Here is a 26,868-nt window from a genome sequence, read left to right as displayed (position 1 = left end):
CAACAAATGAAAAGATTTAAAGGACCAATATGTAAGATATCAACTGAATTAAATCCTAAAATGAACTTACTATATGATCAGAAAGAAAACATGCCCTACTAATTTGGTTCGGGTCTGGATTTGTTTTGAAAAGTGAAGGTAGGGCGGTTTTGAAGGAAGAATATGCGACTTTTTGATCCAGTAGATGTCGCCCCTGAGCACCAGCATCACACCAAAACAACTTGAGCTGCATTGTTGTGTTAGCATGCTAATGCTCCTTAGTTTGCTCGTAGCTTCACACTGCATGTCAATTTAAACGAAATGACCGTGATCTAAAAACGCTTATGTGACATTCAAATCAGCAGTGAGTACAGTATTTTATTCTTCTTTCCTCAATTAAACAACTTTTAAACGCAAGGTGATGAGCCCGCCGGCCGTCCCGTCCATGTAAACACGCTGTAGATATGGCTCGGAAAACCTCACAGACAGCGGGACTCGGGTGTCACATTCATTGTAGACAGTCATAATTCACAGAGTTATTTTCAGAGGACTTGATTTCTGCTACATTTAAGTGTGAAAAATCACATATTGTTCCTTTAAGGAACCCCACATGGCAGTTTTGGAAGTCCCTCAGTTTGCCAGGCTAACAACAAACAAACCAAGTGTTTCAGCGATAGAAGCAGGCAAGAGGACTGGTTCCGATATAACTGATTCTCCCCGACCTAAAAAGCCCCTGCAGAGCTGGCTTAACACTGAAGCTTCAGTGTTCGGACATGGCAACCTGCGTGCACAACAACTCTAGGGAGGAGGGGGGCGGGGGGAGGCAGCTCTCTTCAATGTTTTGAATCTGGACTGCAGTACCCATTTCAAACACTACATGTCAGAGTTACATAGTGATCCCTTACAGTTAGAAGTTTAATAAAGGTCACAATTAGTGAGCCTGCTTGACTTGAATTATGTAATTCATACTGCTGTAGCACAAACTAACTTAGACTGAGCTTTACCATTGATTTTAGAAGACAGCAAGGGTGATGGATTTAGTCATTTATTCATTCCGTGTAGTAGTACTTACAAAGTATTTTTAATGAGCAGGAATAGATATGAGAAGTTAATGCAGTGTCTTCCTCAAGTGTACACATGGCAGGAGAGCATTGTATTGGAGCAGACTTTTTTCAAGTAAAAGTTTAGCAAGTTAAACATAAAATGTTTTATTGAAAATGTAAGTTCCGATCTATTGTATCAGTACCCTACATGGCTTGGATTGTAGTGTCGTATTAAAACACAGATAATTGAACCATTAAGTGCAACAACGGCACCAGGCAACAGGAACTGACAGGATAAACCTGAATCATGACCTACATCACATTTTCCCACCATTACCTTAATGGCAACAATCTGATGACAAACTGCAACAAAGCCAAAAAGTTGTCTGTGAGGCATGCCTCTGTGTTGTTTGACAAACAACAGATTAATCAAGGTGTGAACATGTAAAAACTTGTCAGAACAACATTACAGTACGTTGTTGTTGTTGTTGTTGTTGTTGTTGTTGTTTTTTGACGTCCAGCATCTGAGTACGGTTGTGAATAAAAGACAGAGCTACTGCTGAAAACCCAAAAAAAGCTCCAGACTGTCTCCCTTTCGGAGCAGAGTGAATCAGGTAGCTGCAGCCAAGTCAGAGGAAGGCAGAGAAACAAAAAGCAGACAGTGAACAGTGGAATGTGTGCTTGTGCCAGGTACAGTAAACTCTGCAGGCAGAACGGTCAGGTCTGAGTACTTCACAGAGCTGTGTGTGCACTACTGAGTTCATGCAATCATGTCCCATCAACTTGTTTCTGTGCAGGCCAGGTTCCATTACTCTTAATCATATGTTAAGTCACATGTAACCAACAACCAACCCACCATTCATTTGAGGAAAAAATAATTGCTGCCATGTTCCATCTCTCCAGATCAATCTCAAGAACCATGTTTTGAAGACATTTCTTTGGGAGGTTTGGTCAATTCACAAAAAATGACAAAAAATATGTTCTATTGGATTGCTGGCAAGAGAAATGCAACATTTCTTTGATCACTTGTCAACCAAGAAATAATGATCAGCTATTGGGAGAAATGTTTTTGAACAATTTTTTGATAAAAGAAAAGTCTACATTTTCTGATTCCAGTTTTTTGCGTCTTCTGCGTTCTTTGCTCAGCGATGAGAGTAAACTCATTATCATTTGATATTATTAAAACATGGGAGACGTTTGGGATTGCCAGCACAGGCTGTGGAGATACTGTGACATTGTTTTGCTAGATAGACTAAGCAAACAATGTACTTTCATAGACAAAAGAATTGACGGGTTAATCAGTAATAAAATGAATCATCTATCTCAATCCTCATGCGGATAATTAAAAATCAAATGAAATGTTTGAAATTTTAAAAGTTGTTGGAACACAAGCAGCCCTTCAAGAAGAGTGCCAGAAGAAAATGTTCAGTAATTGGGAAACATTTAGGAAAACCAAAAATGAAAAACTCCATTATTTAAGACTCTTCCAGATCACCTCACCTTCAGCTCCTTTTTTTCAGACACAATTTTGTTAGTAAATATATATATATATAATTCTTGATATTTCTACAGGTCAGGTCATATATATATTTATATATATGTAGGTTCGGAATCAAACGTTGTCGATCTCCAAGATTTCCAATTCCTGCTCCAATAGAGCAGAGTAAAACAAAGGTTTACTTCTATATAAATGAATCTGCTGAAAACACAGCCAACAGTTGTCCTCTGGGGCTTAAAGTATTTTTGATGGCTGCTCGTGCCGAGTAACAGAGACATAAATTGTATTTCATAACTCCACAAACAAAACTTCCTTCATTTTCATTGTATTGGAGGCTGAAGTCTGAGATAGACATCTCAAAACTTTGAAAAGAAAAGGCGAAACTGACTGCATGACTAGACACAACCTGAGGGAAGTAAGAAAACATACTGGTGTGTGTGTGTGTGTGTGTGTGTGTGTGTGTGTGTGTGTGTGTGTGTGTGTGTAATATGAGTAAGCTGACCATTAATTCCCATCAATTATTATTTTACTTCTCTCGTTTGATGAAAACAGAAAACACATTACACTTCCTGACAAACACCTTAACCCCTCTTCAGCGTCATTCAGGTCTCTGATCCCCACAAACAGGTTCAGGATGAAAAAGTATATTTTTCTCCAAGCTGTCACTTGATCCTTGATGCCTCCTTTCACATGCTGGGTCAGTGTGTCATGGGCTCCTGTTACGTTACAAACATGGTCTGACTGACAGGCTCTCTGTGTGATCATTTAAGGATTACAATTTGTGCTTGACAAAGAATTAATATTGTTTCCTTTGTTTTCTGGGGAGACGGCCATAAAAAAAATTAAAATTGGTCACCACTATTTTGCAATTTTGAAAAAAAAAAAAAAACCTTTGGCTATGATTTGATCACATATGTGCAGAGTTATAGTACATACTATTAATACAAAAAGCAGCAGATAAAAACCAGGACTTATGATAAAAAGTACAGTAAACTGTATTACTTTTAGTATTCACTTCTACATCTATTATGTAAGCTGTACTGTCTGTGTGACTTCTTTAATAGAGAACGGTTTGTTGTGCTTCACGTGCTCTTGAAAGACAAAGTAATTTAAAAGCAAACTCAATTTAGATAAAGCTAAATATTAATTTATTTGCATTAATAATTAAAAATACTATCTGTGGAACAACATCTACTGTGGGCAGAGTAAATGGAAGCATTAGGGACAAACAAACCAGAAATAAAAAGTAATTGCTTAAAAAATATTCATCAAGGTCACTGAAGTTAAGTGTCCAAGTAAAAAAGTTTAATTGATTTTTTGTTTTCCTTTCACATCAACCTAGCTGATGATTTATTACATTTTACTTTTGGTTTTGGTGCATGTTTTGTAAAGAAATAAGTGTTGAACAAAGCTATGAATGTTTTACACCATGACTCAGGCCAGCATTTTTCTAAATCATGGGTCCTGCTGACATGTTTCTGGATGCAAGCTGAATCTCTGTGTGGCTATGTTTGTGTGTTTGTGAGAGAATACAAGTGTTACGTAAAAGGACCCCGAATAACCCCCTCTTTCCAACACACACACACACACACACACATACACACACCCTTCACTTTATTCTAGCCAACTATGCATGACCTACTTCGGAAACCTTTCATGCTTAACAATTAACATTTTTTGAAGCGTCTTCCTTTATGGCATCCTTTTCCACGGAGGAAGTGAAAAGACAAACACTGGGTTTTAAACGTAAGCACTTTGGCGCGAACACTTGGGCGAGCTCTTATTAAACATGAATGATAAAGACATGGCTTGTTTGCTCAGTCAAGTATATCAGGATACAAGAGGAAGACAGTAATTTGTCAAGAGAGCCGGGATGGCTTCTCTCTGCATCATCCTTACCAAAGAATAAAAAATAGATCTCATTGACTTTTTATAGCTCCGGATGAATAATGTCCAACCAATAAATTAGACATCTGTCTGCATTTAGCTCAACAAACACTTCTTTTTTATTTATGCCAAGAGTGTTGTAGGCTCTTATGATTAGTTAATCTCTGTAATTTGTGTTTTAATATGTACATAATTCTTTGTAGTCACTCTGTATTACTGGTACCAGCATGTTGCTTTTTTATCTCAGATGACTGTGTAAATCCTCCACACAAAAACCTACTGACAAAGCAATGACTCAGGGCATTTTTAAGACCAGTTGTATGAGATCAGACTATTTGCATGCTAGTTAAACTAAGTGCTCTGCAACACAAAAGCCTGCGATACAGCTACAGTATGTCACATGACTATAAAAATCAGGGCATTCATTCCCAAACATAAGCATGTACTACGCTTTTTGTTTCCCCCTTCCTCTTTCTGCCTATTTTTTTTAATGACCTCGACAACAGAAGGGAATGTCAGCGGTAGGTAGATGCAAGTAGCTCTGCAGCTACGGCCCCGGCCTGGTGGAAATCTGGCCCTCTGTCACCAGACTGCGCTTTAAAAGGAAAGTTCAAATAAGGACAAGACAAGCATTCAAATCCCAGAAGTCCAGGCCGGTAGTAACCACACTTTTTATTGGGGTGTCAAGTCCAGCCTAGAATGTGTGCTGTTGTTGTTGCTGTTGGCGGCCGTGTTGTGTGTGTATGTGCGAATGTGTATGGTTGTGTGGCTCTGCGTGGGAGGAGTGGAGTGGAGACTTTAAATGTTTTTTTTTTTTTTCTTTTTCCCGATCATTGTGCCACACAGTATCATCTTGGCTCCTTTAAAAAGCTCACATCCACTGCAGGCATTTACTCCCACACTGTAGTAGCACAAGGTAAGAAACATCCATTCATAAAGCTGGAGAAGAAAGCATGGCTCCCACTGTGCCCTTGTGGCTTAACATGATATGATCACATTTGTTGGATATTTAGATGGACTGTCACCTTTTAGCTAAATGTCAAGAAAAACTCATTGAATATAATATTGGTCAGAGTTTTGGTGGTATTCAACAGAGCTGCTAAAGCAAAACCAAAATTGCCCCAAAAACCAAAATCACAGTAGTGAGACTTAACTTGAGCACTTAAGCAGTGACCTTTACTTTTCAGAATAGTTTTTTTGGTCAGTGGAACAGTCAGTTAACACATAACTGTGATATTATCACCTCATTATAAGTTATTGTGATGACCTTGTTTGCTGAAATTGCCTTTTTACAATGGTTTTAGCTCTGTTTTGGTCTTTACCACCTCCCACCTAAAGGAAATATTTAACTCTTTTTGATGCTAAATGCTCCACAGTGTTAACCATCTTATCATTAAGTACTGTCAGTTGTTTTTTCACAATGAAACAGCTGCTTAAAAGAGCTGTAAACAGAGATGACAAGAGTTCATATTGATCAGAAAACCAAAACTATAAAGCACATTAATGTGTAGACGTAGTGAGACACGGCATTATTTTTTTTTTTTCTTACATGTAGTGAATTTAAAAGTATATTTTCACATTCTTTGGTTGTGGAAATGATTCATTGCAGTAGACTTATTTGAGTGCACACCAAAACTGGCAACCCTTCATTAAAACAGTTGTTAAATGAGTCTGCCGTTGACTGGGACACGAGTCCAGTCAATGATTCTGTGTTCAAGTCGAAGAAGTCAATGGCGTCACTTAATAACTATCTGCTGGGAAGCTTATCAAGATTAAAATTTGTTAAGACTATAAAATGTTGTTAGCAGTGTCAAACACAAACACATCAACTATATGCACAATCTAAAAAATATAAAATAATTTACCCTCTATTTAAAAAAAAAAAAAAAACATAAACATCATTCTCTGCAATAGTACCAAGTTTTCACCTTGCAGCCGAGGTCAAAAACAGCTCACAGGGAGCTTCATCTTCCCCTAGTTTTCAGGATAAATTCTGATATTTTAAGAGTAACAGACTGTGGAAATTCAGCATCTCTTACACAGCCTCAGCCTCCAAATACACCCACACCACTGAGGAACTGGCTGCCCAGAAGACAGAAAAGAACTGGATCCTGGTGGGTCTATGTATTAATATTTTCTTTTCCATTCAGGTGTTTTAATCATGTTTTTTCAGTAGATGTTTATCTTTTTACATGCATTCAAAAAAAACAGCCCATTTTTTAAAAAAATGTTTAAGAAAGTACTATTGTGCTTAAAATGTGTTTTCAAAGCTCAAGCCTGTCTCTGTGGTCCAGAGTATCAGATTTCTTGGGTTTTTTATTCTTGGGCTCAATGATAAAACATTGCTGATTTCTGCATGGAGGAACAAGACAATTTACATCTCTAAATGTTGGACTGGACTGCTGCACTGAAAGACATGTTTGAAATGCCCACAGGAGCCCCTTTCACACCCGATTTAAGATATTCTCACTATATTTCAGACCATTTCATTTCCATATGCTGTGAAAAATGTTACTCTTCGTCCATTTTAACATTATACAAGTTGCGTTTAGGGGTGTATTTTGTCATAGACAAAGTATTTTCTTTTCTATTTTCTTCATTTGCAATGCCCAATTATATGAATAATATAATGCTTGCTATAGATTTTAATCAGTCAGCTCAAATATATTTTTTCCGGCCTCATTATTCTACTGCTGGGTATTTTCACATTTAGGGTGCACTCACTCTAGACAAAGATGTCCCTTACTGCGCTTAAGCACGATGGCCCCCCCTCCCCATTCCCCTGCTGGCATGCACTCACACTGCTCCAGGACTAACTGGGCCTGAGCATGGTTACCTCTTGTACATAACCTCGTAATACAACGCATGAATGGCTTTGCGTAATTATGAAGCGTGCTGAGTTAACAAGACAGGTTGACTTGAAAAATAAATAAAAAATTAAACAATAAAAGAGACGCGCTGTCCACGTCCGCACATCGGAGAACAACACATAGAACATAGCAGCTACTTTCCTGAATTTGTGGCTTATTGTGAGTCATTTTAGTCAGATACAGGCAGAACACTCCGGGATATCTCCATAATGAAGGCTGTCCACGTTGTGTATATGTGCTTGTGCTCGTACATGAACTGTACCGTGCTGAAGCACACCTATTCAAAGTGTGCCAGGGCCGAGGAAGTGTACCATTTTTGAGCACGGATTGGAGCACTAGTCAAACAAACTGGACTTTAGGGGTGAAGCGTGCTTAGGCATGTCAGGATTGTCTAGTTCAGAGTGCGCCCTGAGGCAGTGATTCCCAAAAGGAGTTATGATGGAGGGGGCCTGGCCTGGCTTAAAATAACAATGCACAGTTTTTTACTGCTAGCTAGGCAAATTTTGTGAGAAGACTTGAAGGTTAATGTAAGATGGACAATGAATCTACACCAGACATCACAAATTTGGAAGTTTTATGTTACAGTATCACTTTTAATTGCCTCCTCTTTAAAAAGCTGCTTGATAGTTTGTTGTCAAACACTAAAGCTGCTTTTCTTTACTTCCGGAGTGAATGTTTGAGATGAATTCTAAAAATATAGGAGTTTGTAAGCAAAGAGCGTGATTGACAGTGTGATTAGTGTACATTAATATATATTTTGATATGTATGGGGAGGGTAGGAGGGGGGGGCTGAAAATATTTTCTTCTTCGAAAGAGGGGCCTGGCAGAAAAAGTTTGGGAGTGTGCTTCCCTTTAAATATATATTTATTTCAATGATTCTTGGCTGAGATGAACTTTTCTAAGAATCCTTCAGTCGACTGTCAATTCTCTTAAAGGGTTTTCAATCACTCTGAAAAGGATGACCTTTTTCACCCAATGTCCTCTCAAACCAGCACACGGTCTGGATTAATGAGAAAAAGCGCTTTTGAAAGATATTGAAATGAAATGAAAAAATTAAATAAATACATATTTTCTTTAGAAAGGTGGTACGAGTTCTACAGTTAGAACTGTAAAACTGTTCTCTATATTGAACACATGACAACTTCAACCCTCAACCGGTTGACCCCAATTTATCCATCAAGTGTGGATAAGTGTCAACCTCCATGCACCATTATTTGTATCAATGTTCGTGCTAGTTGTCACATAATTAAATGACAGGAAAAATTGATTCATAACGTTTGTAAAACGTTGAAAGATTTACTCTTTTTTTAAAATTGCTTAAGAAAAATGGCAATCCTCAATCATTCCTGCATAAATGAGTCACAGTCCACAGCTCTCAGGGCTGCACTTGACTTATTACGAACAAGTTTTTAAAAACTTAAAAGAGGGAGCTTAAGAAAAGAATTCATGTTTTTCTAAAGCTACCAAACATTATTAAATTATTTAGCGTAGAATGTTTTATGAAAAGAGTAAAACTTAAACACAAAATAACTTGTTACTATAGTGTGGCCCTTACTGGCTTTAGATTAAATTCAGCACAATTCAACTTTACTTTAGATTTAATTTCAACTCTATAGTGAATTTGTGACAGTATATTCAAGAATGCAAAGAATGAATACACGTGCTTAGAGTATGAAATAACTTCTCTGCCAGATGATTTCGTCTGCTGTGTAGACTGCTGAACCCCACCACCATTCCCGAACACCTTCACCTTTATTATCCTTTCACAACCCAAACACAAGCAGCTGCCCGCTTCTCAGTCAGGAACCCATAATGCACTGGGAGCCCCTGTGCATGCCTGGTGTTGGGCTTTAATTGGATATTAGTATCCAGCAGTGTCTGAATTAATCAAATCATTTCCATCCATTAATTTAGCGGAGGAACATACAATTAAAGCCTTATTAGTGTGCTCTCAGGAGTATGCCTTTTCATCCCTCTGCAGAACATTGAGAGTTGGCCAGAGTCCAGTCTAAAGCTTTCTGCCCGCTCCTATCTGGACCTTCCTCATGAAGGGCACACTGTGGTGTGGATCTGCAGAAACTGGCTGCAGGGAAAAAGGTCAGACTATATAGTTGGGTGCCACTTCTCCAGAAACTATAAATATAGCAAAAGGAATTTAATGAGAGCATTTCTAAATGAAAAAAAAAAAAAAACATGGTTTTTACTATTTTAAGCCTGTACCATTTGTCAGATTATGATTATTAGGTCAGGGAGCTGACAAGTTTTAGAGTAATTCTATTTGGTTTAACATGACTGTGAAAACCAGCAGGAAAATGCCCTGAATAGGGTGAAAAGAGATTCTCAGATTTAGGCAGTGAGCAAGCATAATCCAGCACACTAATGTAGGTCATTTTATTAAAATTTCCATATTTATATTTTTCATACAAAGTACATTTGGTTAATATAAATCCACCATGAAAATATTTTTAAATGCTCTTCAGAAGAGATAATACTGTACTGCTTGTAGTGAAAAAAAGAAGAGTAAAAATCTCAAAAAATCTTGAAGGATTCAAACGTCTAATCACATACAATGCTTCGTTCTGGACTATGAGTCAGCCAAAGTATTCAGTTTAAATCAAACATCACATAAATAAAACAATTAAAGTTAGTATGACTAATTTTTCTCCTTCTTCCTCTCTAGCCGATTTGAGCTAGAATGTTTTTGCACAAAGTAATCCAGACTGCTCAGATGAGCAGCCATTTTTAATTAAAACCATTTACAGAGGAAACCAAAGTGAGAAAAAAAAAGAGCCGAGGGATTTTACACTCTGTCATCCAAGGCTTCGGCGGATCAAAGAGTTTTAGTTGTGCTTTTTAATGGTTACGTAACAATTTTTTGCCTATGAAATATTGGGCCCTGGTGCAATGTAGTCTGGTCCAAAGCTCGAAAGTGCCACAGATTTCCTGCAGTGCACTTTCAGATTTCAGCCAGGATATAATATGCCCGTGCATATAATCTAAGTATAGCTGTCAATCAATTCAATACAACTATTGTAAGAGGACCGTGAAAATAGGCACCCCTAATTAAATGTAGGATTCTTGGGTTCTTCCTAAGACATTTCTATATTTATGTATATATGTGTGTGAGTGTGTGTGAGAGAGAGAGAGAGAGAGAGAGAGACAGAGAGACAGAGAGACAGAGAGAGACAGAGAGACAGAGGGTATATAAATATATGTGTGTGTGTGTAAGAGAGAGAGAGAGAGAGAGAGAGACAGAGAGACAGAGAGAGAGACAGAGAGAGAGACAGAGGGTATATAAATATATGTGTGTGTAAGAGAGAGAGAGACAGAGAGAGAGGGTATATAAATATATATGTGTGTGTGTGTGTGTGTGTAAGAGAGAGAGAGACAGAGACAGAGGGTATATAAATATATATGTGTGTGTAAGAGAGAGAGAGAGAGAGTATGTGTGCATTAGTTGTATGTATGTTTATGTGTGTTTGTGTTTTTCTGCCTCCCTTGCTGCCTGGCTGGCTGCCTTGTGGCCCACCTCTTACTGTCATCCTGTCTGACATTAGGGCTAAGCTGGATCTCATTAGGACCAAGGTGGCAGTGATCCCGTCAACATCGCTTTGGCTCCTGCCATATGGGTCGCCTCCAAGGTAACGGGGCTGTATCAGTCTCCTCAAGCCTTGCTTTCGCACACACTCACACAGACACACTCACACAACTCACTCTAGATGAGTGTGTAGTGTACGTATAACGCCGAATAAAGACGTCAAACAGAAAAGATATAAAATATACTGACGATAAGAAAATCAGGTCATGATGACACACACACGCACACACTCACTCCTTGTCCTGAATATATGTGTTTCTTATTGATATACAAAAATTTCACAATGACTTTAGATCCATTGTAGATTTTTTTTTTTAAAGGAAATTAGGTTAAAAATATGAATTAGAGTGATCATATCAGGCCACTTATCTTACAGTAAAAAATTAATGGAAATCAATTTTAAGTGTGTCTTTGAATAGTGACGTTATTATAGCTGCATCTCTTGAGTAAAAAAACAACAACCTCGTCAACGTGTATGTTTGTATTGTATATATTATCTATAAATAAAAGGTTTGCAGTCAAGTGTTTAACGTGAATATACAATTATATATTACTGAATTTACAGCAATCTTTAAAAAAAAAAAAAACAACAACTGAAAATGCTTGAGCAACAAGTGAAATCTACAAATTCCAACAGAAGAACTTTTTCTTATCAAATAAATGTGCATTTCATGATATAGAGCAACATCACAGGCAAACCCTCAGTTTAAACGGTCATGATCAAATCACAATCGAATGTAGCAGCAAAAGTAAATCAACATCCCAGCAGCAGCAGCAGCAGCTCAAACATTGAACTTCTCTCACAGCCGTGAAAGTAACAGGAAGTCCTTTAAGACTTGTTTTAGTACCTCTTTGTACCAGCTTGTAAAACTTTAAATTTATAACATCCTCTGCATACAGAGATGATGGAATTGTTCTTTATAAGAACACCAATAGACAGACAATGCTATTGAAATACATAAAAATCCTATCACACCCAAACAGCACCACAAACTGTAAATGAACAGCTGCACCTCCCTCTGTTAGGTGCATTTAATATTTCTGTGTTTTTAACAATGGTACCAAGTGTTTCCTGGTCTACATAATGGCATTTTTATTTTCTCTTATTAATCGTGCTGCTGATAATTTACTTCCCTCAGCTTCACATACAACTAGGACACCAGAATACAGTGGACGCCAAACAACTGTGTCAAAGTTGCACTTTTCCAGATTGGCAGTTCTTATAGATTTCGTCCTCTTCAGCGTGTTTGTTTAGTCTCAGCCCCCAACCTCACAAAGCAACTGTTTATTTCATCAGTTTGGCAACAAAAGCATGTGATCAATCATTCATAATTTATGATGCTGCCAATGGCTCAGGGCCCATAAAAACAGATATTTGCATTACACAAGGTCTTCGCCAGACCTCCTGATAACAGACCAATACATCTTGTTGTTGTACATACAAACAGGAGCCTGATAAGAGGTAAACTTTGCCTATCTGTGTTACAGTAGAGCACAGGGCAGTGCTAGCAGATATGATGTTGTGATCACATGCTACTATAACAATGACCTGGACGGCGTCCTTTAATTCCTGTTACCCCGGCCAGCATCCCGCTGCCTTTCCCAAGCCCTGCTGTTGTTTTTATTTTTGTACCATTCAAAGCAAACGCCCTAAATCCCCTGTGAAATATGAGACTCACTGAAACAGACCGACCCTTCATCTATCTGATCCAGTAGACAGACCCACCATTATATAGGTGGAGTGAGATTGTAAAAAAAAAAAAAAAGAATAATTTGTGGAAAATAAAAATGTCCTGTCATTGTAAAGTTACGGTTCATTATTTAACTCTGAAGGAGAAACACAAGAATGCACTCAGATTTGAGAGAAATCTTTACTCCGCTTACCTTGACATGCCGTCTGTGATGCAGTTTGGGTATCCTTCACCTCTGCCTGACAGTGACCCCTGTGACATGCCCGGCCGAGTTTTCCATGACTCCATTAATGCCGTTACAGGCGAAATAAGATTCAACAAAGGGTTGGACTGGTCCCTCACATCATGCCGTGTGAAAGCCATTGTTCCTTGCGCTCCAATCTGGTAATGGAATGAATGTCCGCCAGAATTAACTCCAACAATGGCTGATGTGGGCATGCTGTTGTTCTCTTGGTAATAGCTGCCATCAGTGGTCTCCTGCTTAACCCCTTTGGATAGGACATTGTTGGAGAACACTTCAGGCTCATAGGACCCATTCATGGAGGAGACAGGTGGTCCTAAGATACCAGAAAGACTGTACTCGTCAATGTTATTCCTCAGGGATAAATAGGTGGTCTCAGATGCAGGAAAGAGACCGAGAGATGGTGGCTGTTCGCCGTACGGTTGTTGGTTCATACATCCCTCATTATGGTCTGGCTCACTCTTAATCTGCGTGATAAAGGGTGTGCTACTTGAGTTACATTTAGAGCTGCCCAAACACATGCTCCTAAAGTCAGTTCCTGGCTCGTTCTTTATATACTTAACCATGCCCATCTGGTCTAAGCCCACATTGAACACCTCCCCGTCTACCATCTCTACTTTAGGGAATTCAAAGTGTTTGAAGTCCGTGTCTCTGGACAGACTCGCTGCGTCAGGGCTGTTTGTGTCATTCTGCACCAAACCAAGCCCACTTGCAGGACTGGATACCGGAAACCCAGCAGAGGAGGGGTTCTGAGGGCTGCTGACCGCCATGTTGCTTCCTATAGCCGGACTGGAGATGGACGGCCTTACCGGGTTACAGTTGTTTGCTGTACTGGTGCAGCCACCGCCTGTTGGGCTTGAGACGGAGGACCTGATGTTACAAGTGGTGCTGCAGGACGGCGGTGATCGCACGCTACTCATGCTCTGAGGGCTGGACATGGGTGACCTCATGACATTGAGCGGGCTGGTAAGCGGTGGTGAGCCCACTGTGCTGGACTCTACAGGGCTACATGTTGCTGAATTCCTGCGCTTGATATTGGCCAGAGTTGCGGCACAAGACGTCTGGCTGACAGGACTATTAACAGACGAGCACACTGGTCCAAAGCACGTAGGGGGGCTGGTGGTTGATGACACCATGTTGTTGCCGGGGCTGGAGATTGAACTGGAGGTCTGGGGGCTGCAGGAGAGAGATGAAGCCAGCATTGAAGCCGAGCTAATCTGAGTCCCACTGGGGCATTCTCTGGGAGTGGTGCTTGGCTGTGGAAAACCAAATGGCTTTAACTTGGGGCTCTTTGTGGAACCACACTGGGTCTCTTCTAGAGGCCGTCCACACGCTGGATACATCTTCCCAGGGCTAGTGCCGCCCCCGTGCTGGCTAAAGGCAAAGTCCGCCTCCCTGGCTGCATTCATATACAGGCCCATTGACTCAGCCACAGTCTTGGAAAGCTCCTTGGAGTCCATTTCCTGCTTATGACCATGGAGGGAGTTGTTGAAGTGTGGGAGAACAAATGGCTGGTTCTGGCTGAGCCGGAGCATTGGCTGCTCCTGTTTTTTTGTGTTGTTGTCTTTGCAGTCAGTAGCTGGGCTTCCAGCAGGGCAGCTCACATTGACTATGTCCATCAAGATATCGCTGCTGGTCAAACCTGAATCCTCTGTGCTGCAGCAGTGCTCCATACTGCCGGGGACCTGTGACCATTTGTTCTCTGTGTCGCTCCCATCAAAGAAACTTTGGTATCTTTTGGTCTCCATTGCTGGCTCATCGAGTCACCTGGATATAAAGGAAGAAAAAAAACTAATGAGAGATGTTCACAGTTCTATTTATTTAGGGGGAAATCAGTTGCACACAAGGAATTAGTTCAATAATACTGGTTGCTTGGCAGGTTCTTTAAGAATATTTACCTTCTGGCAAAGATTACAGGTTCTATGTGAGGCTAAATTATGTATCAGGGAATATGCAAATAAGCCTAAAATCTAGAGTGTAAATAAAGTCTATTTGATTTTGGATTCCAAACCAGTGTGTTGTGTTATGTGGGTAAATAAAAACCCCGATGAGGCAAAGAAAAGGGTCTGCAAAGAAGAAGATAAATTGTTTGAAGTAACACAGATTTTAACTATTTTGATTTTGATTATAGTAGCCCATAATGACCTACTTACACATAGCGCCAAAACAAACACATAAAGTATGCTGTGTTAACAGTATGTTTAATTTGGAGAAAAAAAAGTACTGTATTTCCTCTCTCAGTCACACAGATAGGGCTCCTTATCTCTGCACTACATGAGATGTACAGTCTGATAACTTTGAGGAAAACTGCACTGCAAGGGTTAACGTCGCTACGTGACGTCGTCCGGGTTTAGATTCCCACCTCTGCTGCGCTTCTATTGGACAGCACAGCACTGAAATCCACCAGCTTTGCATGGATTGGTAGAAAAGCTGTCACTTAATAGTTATTTCTCTTGCAGCCACAACATAGCTGCGACACAACTTGAAATGTTGCTTGAGCGGCAGGAGCGGCCGTGTTATGAGCAAAAGCAAATAAATTACTGGCGGTTGTTTAACATTTGACAGAGTTTATTGTAGGCTATCAATAATGCATTGCTTTAGGTGCTTTAGTTCTGTATTTGCTTTGCAGGCAACGGTGCACTCTTTGAAGTGCCCGCAGCTCTGGAGAAGCAAACATACACAGTTAAAGTTATTTGGATTGCCTGCAGAATATTTCGTGTTCATTATGTGCACACATTCAAAAATAAAAACTAGAAAAAAGTCAGCTTTGTAGGCTACTTCACTCTCGCTCCTGCCGTGATTGTCCTGTCACTGTTCACCATGCAACTCTCTCTCCATTTTGCGTTTGCGCAGAATAAATTCAAAAAGAGGATTTTTTTTTTTTTTTGCTGTATTGTTGCTGTTGAACTTATTTTGCTGTGTTAAAGTCGTCTCCACTGACAGCCTTTTAGTTGCAGGCAAGACCGAGTGCAGAAGGAAGGAGAAATTAAATAATTAAAGTCAAACATTTAGGAGGAATTTGACAGTACTAGCGACTCATCAGCACTTCTTGACAGGTGCGGTAGGCAATCCCACTGAAAATCTGTAAAGAACTGTTGTGGCAGCTTATGTTGCCGCAAAAAAATACATTAAACTTTATGGCGACATTCACGACGTAGCAAACGGTCCCGATTGAAAGTTGTTTTATTTATTCCCCCACAGCAAATGTGGGAACGCGGGTGCAAGCTCGTATGCACATAAATCCGACTGAACAGCGAGGAGTTTCATTATGATCCCAGAGCCAGCGCCAAATTAAAATGTGCAGTCAAACAGCCTACTCCGTGCTCTCCTTACCTTAATTACGACATTCAGAGTTGTCAGGTGGCCGTGTTGCTGGGCAGCGAAATAATCCAGAGGGCAAAAAAAGACACGTCAAGCAAAGTGAATAAATGTCAACAAATGTGTTCCGTCTACTCTTCCCAGTACATAGTTTTCAGTTTGACAGCTAGACACAGCGGAGAATTGCGTATTAATCCTCTACAGCGAGCCGCTGCTCCTGACAGGACGAACCACAGCGGCGGGTCGGACGACAGCCTCAGATCATCTCACATTATGGCCGCAATTTTGCAGATTACCGATTCAGGGCCCCGGATAAAAAGAGTATTAAAAACAAACGAAGGAGTCGTAGGACTTGAAGTCAGGGCGACGTCACTCTGTGCACATGGACCCTCCTACTGCAACGAGTGCAACACAAACTCCGAGGAGGGGGAGGAGGAGGAGAGGCAGAGGGGAGAAGAGGGGAGGGGCTCCGCGCAGGTAGACGGAGCCGCCTGGAAATAGGGCACCGCGCTCAGTGCGGTGTTGTTTGTATTAACTCTCTCAGGATCCCTTGTATTTCATTTAACTATTTCCTGAAGGTTTTCTCTGACACTTTGTCCTGTCATCGCCCCCTTATCATGTTGTTATTTTTTTTCTTTAGTCTTTTCTCACCCTAAAACTGTTTCCCAAAGGAGCTCGTGTACATTTACCCATACGCACGCGCACTGACCATTTTCATAAAAAGGACTTATAGGGGAACAGCCTCCCAAGCCTTTCTTGACATTTACCATGGACCTTTAAAAACCCTCAAATATTGAGTGGAGAGTCACTGGACTTTAAATCAAGTCAGACTGTTGCCTTGTATAAAAACTAACTGCTGCCACCACTAGGTGGAGCAATATTTCTATTGCTGCTCAGAAAGAGAGTCTTGAGTGGTCACCCTGTAACTTAATTCATCTCATGTCAAACTGTGACAGAGGTCTTCTTTTAATGCCCCTGTTTTTAAAGAAAAACACTGACAAGCTATAACTCTAGTTTTATTTTTGCTTTCTTTTAGATATCAACCACCATCAGTAAGTAACAGAAGAGAGGGAACAGTATGAAACCAAATCCAAATCAGAAGTTTTGCCTTTTTTTAATTAAGCAAAAGACAAACAGTTAATGATGTAAAGATAAGAAGTCATTTTAATTCTTAATGGCTATGTTTCAAAGTCAACTTCCACTAATAAAAAAATGGATACACTTAATACATGTCCACAGATAATGAAAATGTATTTTTATTTTTATATAGACATGCCGTGGCATTGATGTGGATGTATACTTAAATTGGACTGCTGCAACATCCAATAATCAATTGAATCTCTGTAGTTGTCACTCAGTTGGCTCACATTCTGTGGCGCTTCAGATGGCTGCGTAATGTAGGATTTTTTTTGGAGTGGAGCTCAGTACAGTAGTTGGGATGTTTCTCCTCATTGCTTGTCTGCGTTCTGCAAACCAGCCTGTAGCCATTACCCGAGTGAGGCAGCAGCAGCAGTTAGATTAGTAAAAAGCATCCAAGCAACACTGCCCACCTCCCTGATCTGCCTGTTAATCACCCATGAATGGGGACCAGCTTCAGATAAAAACAGCCGAATTGAGCTATAAACCAATGTTTCCCACCCCCATGCAGGCAGCTCCCACTTGTCCATTACACATAATGGCTGCCAGTCAAACACATCAGGAGCAGATCTAATTTAGCTTTGCATCACATCATTTTTCCACAGTGACAGAGGAATAAAAACATTTCAGACTGACAGAAGAACACAGCTAACATTGGTAAGAATACAAAATTCAAGCTTCATTGAATCCCACTGAGCTTTGCATCAGCCCGGTCATTGATAATCGCACTAACCTGAAAACTCTGAATATATAGGCTACAAATACATGTTTATTCTGTACTGTAGACATATGGGAGCTAGGAATAGCTATATTTAGAAAAGGGGGGTGGGATGGGGGGGGATCCTTTCGAATGAGTGATTGCTCTGATTAGGAGCAGACGTCCACTCCAGTTTAGACACATAGCAGACAACTTTGAGGAGCTGACAGGGCCAAAAGGCAAAGCAGAGAGGTGCATGCTCTGCCTCATGGGGACAGGTGAATTGGAGCATGTTAACTCTAAAACAAAACACTTGTCAACTCAGCAGAAGATCCTGTCCCTATCATGAGTGGTAAGTACTGGACCAGTTTTAATCAGGGAAGAAGTCCGTCAGCGCCATCCTCCATTCAGCTCGTCATTGCTTCACTTAAGAAGCAGTTTTTCTTGAGCCCCGTTAGCGTCTACATTCAAAATCAGCCTCTTGCAGGCTCATACAAACACTCATCTGTGTGTGCTCTTAGTAAATAACAGTCACAGCACTTGACTTATAGGCCATGTTTGTGGAGTTTGTGCCCTTTAGGGAGTTTCTCATGCAAATATCAGGCAAATAATATTGATTTTTTAAAATGTAAAGCACTTTGTATTACATTATTTTTGTATGAAATGGGCTATAGAAATAAGGTTTGATTGATTGATGTGCTTCTTGTTCTGCTGCTGATACGTGGGCACTCAGAGGTGACTTTCCTGCGTTCAACAAGTCTTCCAAAGAATCAACACCAATCAGCTACCACCACAAAAATAATCAATTTTTTTTAAACATTACATCTAGTGAACTTATTATCCATGCTAAGGAGTTAACCTGGAGCACAGACTTTTCATTTGATTATGTAGTATTTGTCTAATTCTAATTCTTCTCCTACTCGAACCTCTTATCCAAAAATGGTCTCTTCTGGCTCCAGAAAAAAATGATGTCTACGACCAAAATGTCAAAGCGTATCTCACTTACAGTCAGTGTCAACTTGGTACCTAAGTCAAGTTCTGTTACATAATCTACAGTAACTTAATTTATCCATCAAAGTCAAGTTTTATCGCCCACTAGAGTGCAGCGTTAACAGGCTGTTTGCCGGTATTTATCACATCTTTAGTTCATATTTGAACATGTTGGCAAACTTTATGTATTCAGAGTAATTTGAGCAATCAGTGGGGGTGTACATCTGTGCCACCTGATGAATCCATGGGTCTGACTAAACCTTAAGAGAAACATCTTTCCTGTTAGCTGCTAATCCTTTTTCACTAAGTGGTTTCTTTTTTTATAACTGTTATTTGGTACTGTTCAGCGTTAGCTTCTCAACAGAAAAAATAAGCCTGATGTGACTATATAACACACTGTGCTCAGTGTGCATTCAGCCATTTATTCAAACTAGGCAATACACTTGTTTGACAAAAAACATCATTTTAAATACCTGCTTGATTCAGGATTTGATCTTTTAATTGGAAGTATTTTTCCCCTTCATCAGTTTTTGTTAATCGAGCCCTGCTGGGTAAGATCAAGACGTGAACAACACCCCCAACCCCCCTACCGCACAGACCAATACCACATAGTACTACTGCATGTGGTACACATCACGACAACATGGTGCCCATCTTGAGTATCACTGTCCTTCTTTAAACGTGCCCATTTAACAAATCCCCCTCTGTACAAGTATTGTCATTATTAATCAGTATAGCCCTTACATACTGATGTGTCTGAATAATCTTACAGTTGAATGACAAGTCTCTTACTTGTGAAGGTCAGGGACTGGAATACATGCTATTGAATTTTTGTGTTGCTATGGGAACTAGCATGTTCAAAGAAGTCTGCATCCACATTCAGTGTTGGGAGATTGGTACAGAGCCTTGGGCTATAGAAAGCTTTAATAAAAAACACATGTAATACAAAGTCATTATTCAGTTGTAAATATACAGGAAATGCAAGAGAACTTAAAAGCTGTCATATAGAATTATTGGTTCAAAGCAGTGATATAAATGAAGCCTAAATTGGAAGAGTTACACAATCAACTAAAGAGATTTTAATTCATTCACACGGACGCAAATTACTGACAGCATCACTCATGTGTGACTGTACAGTATGAGTGTGAACATTTACACATTTTAAATAAAGGAAAATAGTTTCTAATCAGGTAGGAGTCATACAAGGGAAGAAGGCATCATTATATTAAGGTTAATCGTTACATTTCATGTGTTTTCAGATATTTCTGCAATGTTTAAATTGATGCATTTATTCAGAGTTTAATAGAAATCAAAGAGAAGATGACGTGAAGTCCTCATGTGTGTTGAGTGCAACTCAGACAACATAAATAAGGCGGCCTTGCTTCTCAACTTTGACACAGATTTCAGTTCACCTTAAGTTGCCCTACTGCACGATCGGCACAGATCCTTTAAACGCTGAATGATATGCATTCAGCCTGCCTCCCTTTAGAAAAAAAAAAAGGTCTCTCTACACTATGTGTACGCCACCTGGGGTTTGTTCATCCTACTTAAGCAATGACGATTGAAAACATGTTGATGATTAAATAACATGTTTATCCTTCGCACAGTCAGAAATACATATTCAGTGGGAACACGGCGTATAAGCTACAGCCTGGCTTCAGATCAGATTATTAACATGCAGGGAATTATCACTAAATAATGTGTTGTTCAACCAAACTGTGTCAAGTACATTATGAATTGATATTCCTGGTGCCTGCTTGTAGATGCCAAGGTAGTGTGAGCTTCAGATTGCATTTTGTACATTTATGCTTTGGTGTTGAAATATTAATGCTTGATTTTGTTGCACCAGAAATTTGGAACTGCTTTCGTGAATGTTTTGCAGGTTATTTGGCAATATTTATAAAACAACTTCTGTCGATCCGCCCTGCTCGGAGTGTCATTGTTGTGAGTCTGTGATCATTTTAAATTAAAGTTGAAAGTATTCATATGGATGATTTGAGTTTAGGGGGCTATGCTTGGGTAGATACGTAGATAACAATCTTAAAATCATTGCAGATGTTGTTTGTTTGTTTGTCTGTTTTCGTTTGATTGTTAACATTGCTATTGCAACTACATCAATTGTTTTTTTGTCCACTTTAGAGCAGTGTAAGGTGAACAGAAAAGTTATAACTATGGACACTTGACCTCGTGAGTGTAAAGTCACACTGTAAGATAAAAGGCTTTTATTCAGTCTTGGTCTTACTAAAATATATTCAGAGAAGTCTGCTGTTCATTTTTATGTTACGTAATGTGAATAAACATGTTTTTTACAAGCCCAAGTTGGGATATTAATAATGTCATGAATACTTTATTGTATTGGGCCAAAAAGCTAGTTCTAGCGTTGGTGCCCCCTTACCCCATTCCATCTTTAGTCCAAAAATGGTCACTTCTCATTTAAAAAAAAAACAAGATGGGGGATGACCTTTGGTACAAACCACAGGGTGACATCATGTCCACTTCCTGTGTACAGTCTATGCTCTAAGCAGGGAGCAGCTCCCATCAACCTAATTCAACATTCATGAGTGGGTAAGAGAAAACCAAACAGTGTGAAAGCCCAAACTGAGCAGAAAGACTAAAAACAACTTACAGAGAGAGAGTAAAACTGCAGAGCTGATTGACAATTCCCTGTGGGTCGCTACAAGCACTTTTAAAATCATTAAAAACCATTGTTTTGTTTCTCAAATATTAAAGCAACTTCAAGCAAAGCTACATCACAATTGTGGTTGATGTATATTATATATATACAATATATATATTCTGACATAGGAGGATGGCAGGTGAAACCCGTAGACAAACCGAGCGTCAGAAAAACAGCAAGACTCAGTGTGTCACTCTGCTTGGGATCTAATGTTGAGACACAGCAGTAAAGACCAGACGACACGAGGGGGGAGGATTAGGAGAGCCACCTTTTCTCTGATACTGTTTAGCAGTTTGTGTGTCATTAGAAAAGGTTACCTTCTGCCCCTGTCTGCTACAGACGGTACACACATCCATGTGCATGTGCAAAAACTTTCTCTCGAGATGAAAATTTAATGAAGATTGATTTTCTTTTCTTTTTTGAACAAATAGCGGCGGTGTACAGTAGAAATATGAACTCTCTGAGCTGTTCATATGGAAACATCTGTGGTGTACAACATTGGCTCTCCGGTGACATTCAGTGTTGTGTGTATTTGTATTTGTGTGTGTATGTGCAGTGTTTGCTCATGTGGGATGATGATCATTTCATGGAAACAGTACTCAGTTTAACCTCCTGTCTTTTTCTCTGTTTTCCTATGTGACTTTAGTTAGACGGACTGATGACATTTTTTCATTGTTCATGTTTATTTTAATTTTTCTCATTAACATGGCCACTTGATGTGAGTAACAAATAGAACACCCAACTATCTATTGTCCAGAATACCATGGTTTATTGTACATGGACAGCACTTTAGATGTGTAAGAGAGATTAATGAGTCATGCCTAGTTGTCCCCCACCACCCGTAATATGTCTAAAGTTATCTAAAAAGTTTGACATCAGAACCTGCATGATGATATGGTATTCCCTTTTTGAGTGTTTAGTTTGAAAGTTCAGTCCATTATATTGAAATATAGAAAAGTCAAGGGATGCCAGCCACTGGTGCTGATTTGTATTTTACCAGCATAATATCTGCTCTGGAGCTATTTTTAATAGAAACAGATAAATCTGAACTCCCTTTTTATTTAGAAAGTGCCGTAAAAAACCTCAAGAACTGCATTATTTCAATAACAGTGTTTTTCACACTATCCAAATTCATTTCTAGAGCCCATCAGTGCTTAAGGGGGGTCCCTGAACCTCAGTCAAAATGGATTCACACAGCCATCTAGGCTGAAAGCTCCTTGTAAGAGAATGGAAAGCTTAGGATCTCCCCCCGTCGAGCCTTTGGTTCATTCAATTAAGTGTAGTGGCCAAGTGGCAAACTCCGGTGTTGAAAAATGAAGCCAAGTAAATGGACTTGAGCTTATATAGCGCTTTTCTAGTCTTCTGACTACTCAAAGCGCTTTTACACTGCATGTCACACCCACCCATTCACACACTGATGGTAGTGATTGCTATGTAGTATCATCCATCAGAAGTAACTAATCCCATTCATACACCACCACTGAAGCAGTGGGAGCAATTCGGGTTAAGGACACATCGGACATGTTGCTCAGCTGGGGATTGAACCCTCGACCTTCTGGTTGCCCAAGTGACTGCCTGCTTGAAGCGCCAGAAGTCACATACACACCCATTACAGCAGAAATGAACTAGTGTACAGCCTGGTTCAAAAAACTAAATTGGTCTGATTAACTTGTGTCTCGATCGGAGACATCCGCTTTTTAAAAATTGTATTAAGGATAAGCGTTATTCACTATAAGGCACGTAGCTGACCTGATTGACAGGCGGACTCGATGTAACAGTTGGTCAAGAGGTTTAAAACAGCTCCAGCTGTTAGCTTGACTTTAGGTTGACTGAAAGTTATTCTTTTTTTTTTTTTTTTTTTTTTTTTCCTAATTTGATTTTGTATAATATTCATGATTGTTGAGACAGCTATTTTGTCTCTTGTATTCCTATGTTGTTGTTTTTTAAATCTTCAATGTAAAGCACATTGAGCTTACCCGTAATGAAATGTGCTTGATAAATACACTTCTATTTTTTTCTATTCTGTTACAGGTTCACAACTCTCAATAAAGATAGGACAGGTATTTTCTACCAAACAGTCGATCCTATTCTTTCTTTCTTGAATAGTTTTTTCTAAACCTAACAGGTTGGACTCATCTTGGCTGGGTGATGCTGACAGCCCCATGTAATCTGATGGTAACATTATAGTCTGTAAACTGTATACAGCTAAATACTTCCATGCAGTCTATTTTGAAATATTCATATTTTACTGACCTTATTTTTTTATCATACCACTACTCCTATATTCCTTTGTTTAATTGTGATATAACTTGTGTTTCTGGTAGGTCTGTTCCTTTGTCTTTCATTAATAGTGTTGCCCTCATCGGGCATTGTTCTCTATCATTTATTGTACAAAATATTTTGGTCATAAAAATAATATCTCATAATTAGTAAAAATAATAATAATCTCAATCAACAAAAAGTTGAGTCAAAAAAAAAAAGCTAAAGTCAAAAAATAGTTGTAAACATTACTACCATGACAATAATAATATTTTATTTGCAGTTCTTTAAAAATATGTTAAAAAAAGCTTTACATTCATAAAGGAAGAGGATTGGAAGACATGGAGAAAACGTTTGTTGCAGGGATTTCAAAGTTAGATATGCAAAAAAGAAACAATACTTTGAAGTAAAAAGAAGGGAACAAACTCAGTGGAAATACGTATAAAAAGCAGCTTTGTACAACTTTATCTTCCATGGCATGAAAGCATATAAAGACTTTACAGAACGATCATAAAGTCCTGAAATGGTTTAACTGTACATTTGAAAGCTCAACACGCTCCTGCACCAATTACAAAACACAGGAACAAGTACTCGATTAATGCTTCCTTTCTTTCTTGAATAAATAAAGTCTCAAATGGGAGCAATATTTCTTTGTGTTTTCCAAATGAACAATCCTGATACCTTACACTTTAAAGCCCGTTTGAGATGAAAGCTAATCACAAGTGTGTGGTGGGGAAAATATAGTTTCATGAGAGGTAAACAACATCTGATTTTATCAACAACAAAAAAAATCTGAGATGTAAAATCTGCCTTCCTGCAACTTGTCCCTCTCTGCTTAGCTTGTGATCATTTGCTGCTGAAGCAGTAAAAACTCTCTGGAAATGAGCAAGCAGCTCTGGTAGAGGTTTGTGCACTGATGAGCTGCATGTCACATTAATTATGCCAGATACGGGCAGGCTGCTTTTCTGGAGTCTCACTTCATCTATTTGTAATAATAAAGTAACAGCAAGGGTTTTTTTCTTTTTCTTTCGCTAACTGAAAAGCAACTGTTTATGTTATGCATGACTGGGCATACTGTAAGCGCTTTCCAGTACAATGCTATGCTATGATTTATAAATAGCACAGAAGCCCTTTTGCAAGCTGCTGTGGACAGGCAGCTGCAGAGAATGTGTATAGAGGTAGATCCTTTTTACATATAGGAACTCTTTCATCATTTTCCATTTAGTCGAGTCCAATTTCTTAAAAGAAAAAGCCAAAAACAACCTCATTCCAATAGCAAATAATTAGTCAGAATTTCTGCAACAACTTTTTCCTCTTCTTATCTCTACTCCGTGGCACCTGGCGCTGTGTTTTTTTTAAGGTGTCGGGGTTATTATTAAGACATCAATGTCAGTGTCTAATCAGTGTTTGTGTGCATTTGTTTTATTAATTACATTGGCTGGTAAGAACTCAGAGCAACTTGGCAAAAAAAATGTCAAAAGCTGACGCTTGTGTCATGATTAATTTCACAGTGAACAGTCTCCTCGATGTCAGTGGTAATTAGGCATCACCCATTGCATAACACACCATGTGTCAGGGTGGGTGGCATGTCTGTGTGTGTGTGTGTGTGTGTGTGTGTAAATGTGTGTATGAGTGAGAGAAGGAGAGAGAAGGAGAGAAAGGGAGGGGGGTAAAGGGTGAAGAAAATGAGGAAGTTTTTAAGGTTATATAGCGTCATAAGACAAATATGCATTCAGCATTCAGGGAGCATACAAAATATTGTTCGATACTTTTTTCTTTCTGCATAGTTATTTTGCAGGATAATTACTTTTCCTACAATAATTAGTGTAATTTGTAAGCACAGAATGTCTCCTTAAAACCTACTAACATGGTGACATTTAATGAGGGTTTGCATAAAAAAAACACGTAAACATCAATGGCAGCCCATGGCAGTCCAAATGTTTCCACCAGGTGGTAGAAAAAAAAAAAACACAGCACAACCACTTTTATCTGCACAGCGTGATTACTGGCCTACATAGTAGTCTGTTTTATTTATTAAAATGTTCCAGTTACGCATCCACTTCATTTTCTGAAAGTCTATCATTGTCTTGCAGCTATATTAAATCTTCATCCTGCCAGGTTAGACACATCTAAATTTCAGCAGTAACCTGCAGTGTGTCTGGAACGTCTACAGAAACTTTGCTGCAAACTTGAACTACAAAAGGGGTTTATTAATCCTGAGAGTGAGCCCTTTTCCCCCCTCCACTTCCTGTTTTTTTTTTCTCTAAATTAAACAATGGCCCTTAACACTCAAATTAACACAGATTGGGATTTGATGTGCTGTGCAGCCAGATGGCTCGCTCACTCTCTCTCTGGCGGGCTGGCAGTGCAGCTGAGGACGAAGGCACTTCCAGAGCGGATTTGAAAGAATCTAGGCCAGAGAGAGTGGGGCTGCTCTCGGAGACTAGCCGCCAGAGCTGTCATGTTTTAGTGCACATTTTTCTATTTGAGGAAGAAGCCGCTACATAGAGAGATGTGGTGTGTGTGTGTGTGTGTGTGTGTGTGTGTGTGTGTGTGTGTGTGTGTGTGTGTGTGCGTGTGTGTGTGTGTGTGTGTGTTTGTGTTTGTGTGAGCAGTGACTGGAAGTGGAGGAATGCCTTTATAAAAATGAAGGAGGAGAGGACTCATCTTAGAGCTGTGTAAACAAGCTTGTGGAAGAAAATAAATTCCATCCTCTATTTTTCTCCTGTCCACCTACACTCTACAGTATCTATATGCATCGATGTAGATATGACACAGTGATGCTTCAAAGATATTCAATTAAGTAAGGGTGAACGATATTTCAAATTGGAGAGGTAACTTCAACACAAAATACATTTGAAATATTTACAGATATAATGACTAAAATCCACACTGAAAGACATCTCAATGTGCTTGAGAATGATGCATCAGGCAGCATACTGTATGTACAGTATGCCTCAATGTGCAGTGACTCCAGTACCAT

The 26,868-nt window shown here is 39.4% G+C and overlaps 1 protein-coding gene across 1 annotated transcript in view; it reads right to left on the bottom strand.

Annotated features, from left to right (window-relative positions):
- The window catches only part of nr3c2 (nuclear receptor subfamily 3, group C, member 2), an 80,421-nt gene extending 63,906 nt beyond the window's left edge, over window positions 1-16,515 (bottom strand). Inside the window, exons 1-2 of the mRNA XM_061057152.1 lie at window positions 16,141-16,515; window positions 12,760-14,574 (exon numbers count right to left, since the gene is read on the bottom strand). Of these exons, the coding sequence (XP_060913135.1) occupies window positions 12,760-14,555 (1,796 nt within the window). The 5' untranslated portion in view covers window positions 14,556-14,574; window positions 16,141-16,515. The remainder of the gene's footprint in view (window positions 1-12,759; window positions 14,575-16,140) is intronic.
- Between the last annotated feature and the right edge of the window lie 10,353 nt (window positions 16,516-26,868).

Source organism: Labrus mixtus, chromosome 2, assembly GCF_963584025.1.
Source record: "Labrus mixtus chromosome 2, fLabMix1.1, whole genome shotgun sequence".
NCBI classification, from domain to species: Eukaryota; Metazoa; Chordata; class Actinopteri; order Labriformes; family Labridae; genus Labrus; species Labrus mixtus.
The sequence above is the reverse complement of the archived record's forward strand: the minus strand, read 5'-3'. Positions and strand labels throughout refer to the sequence as shown.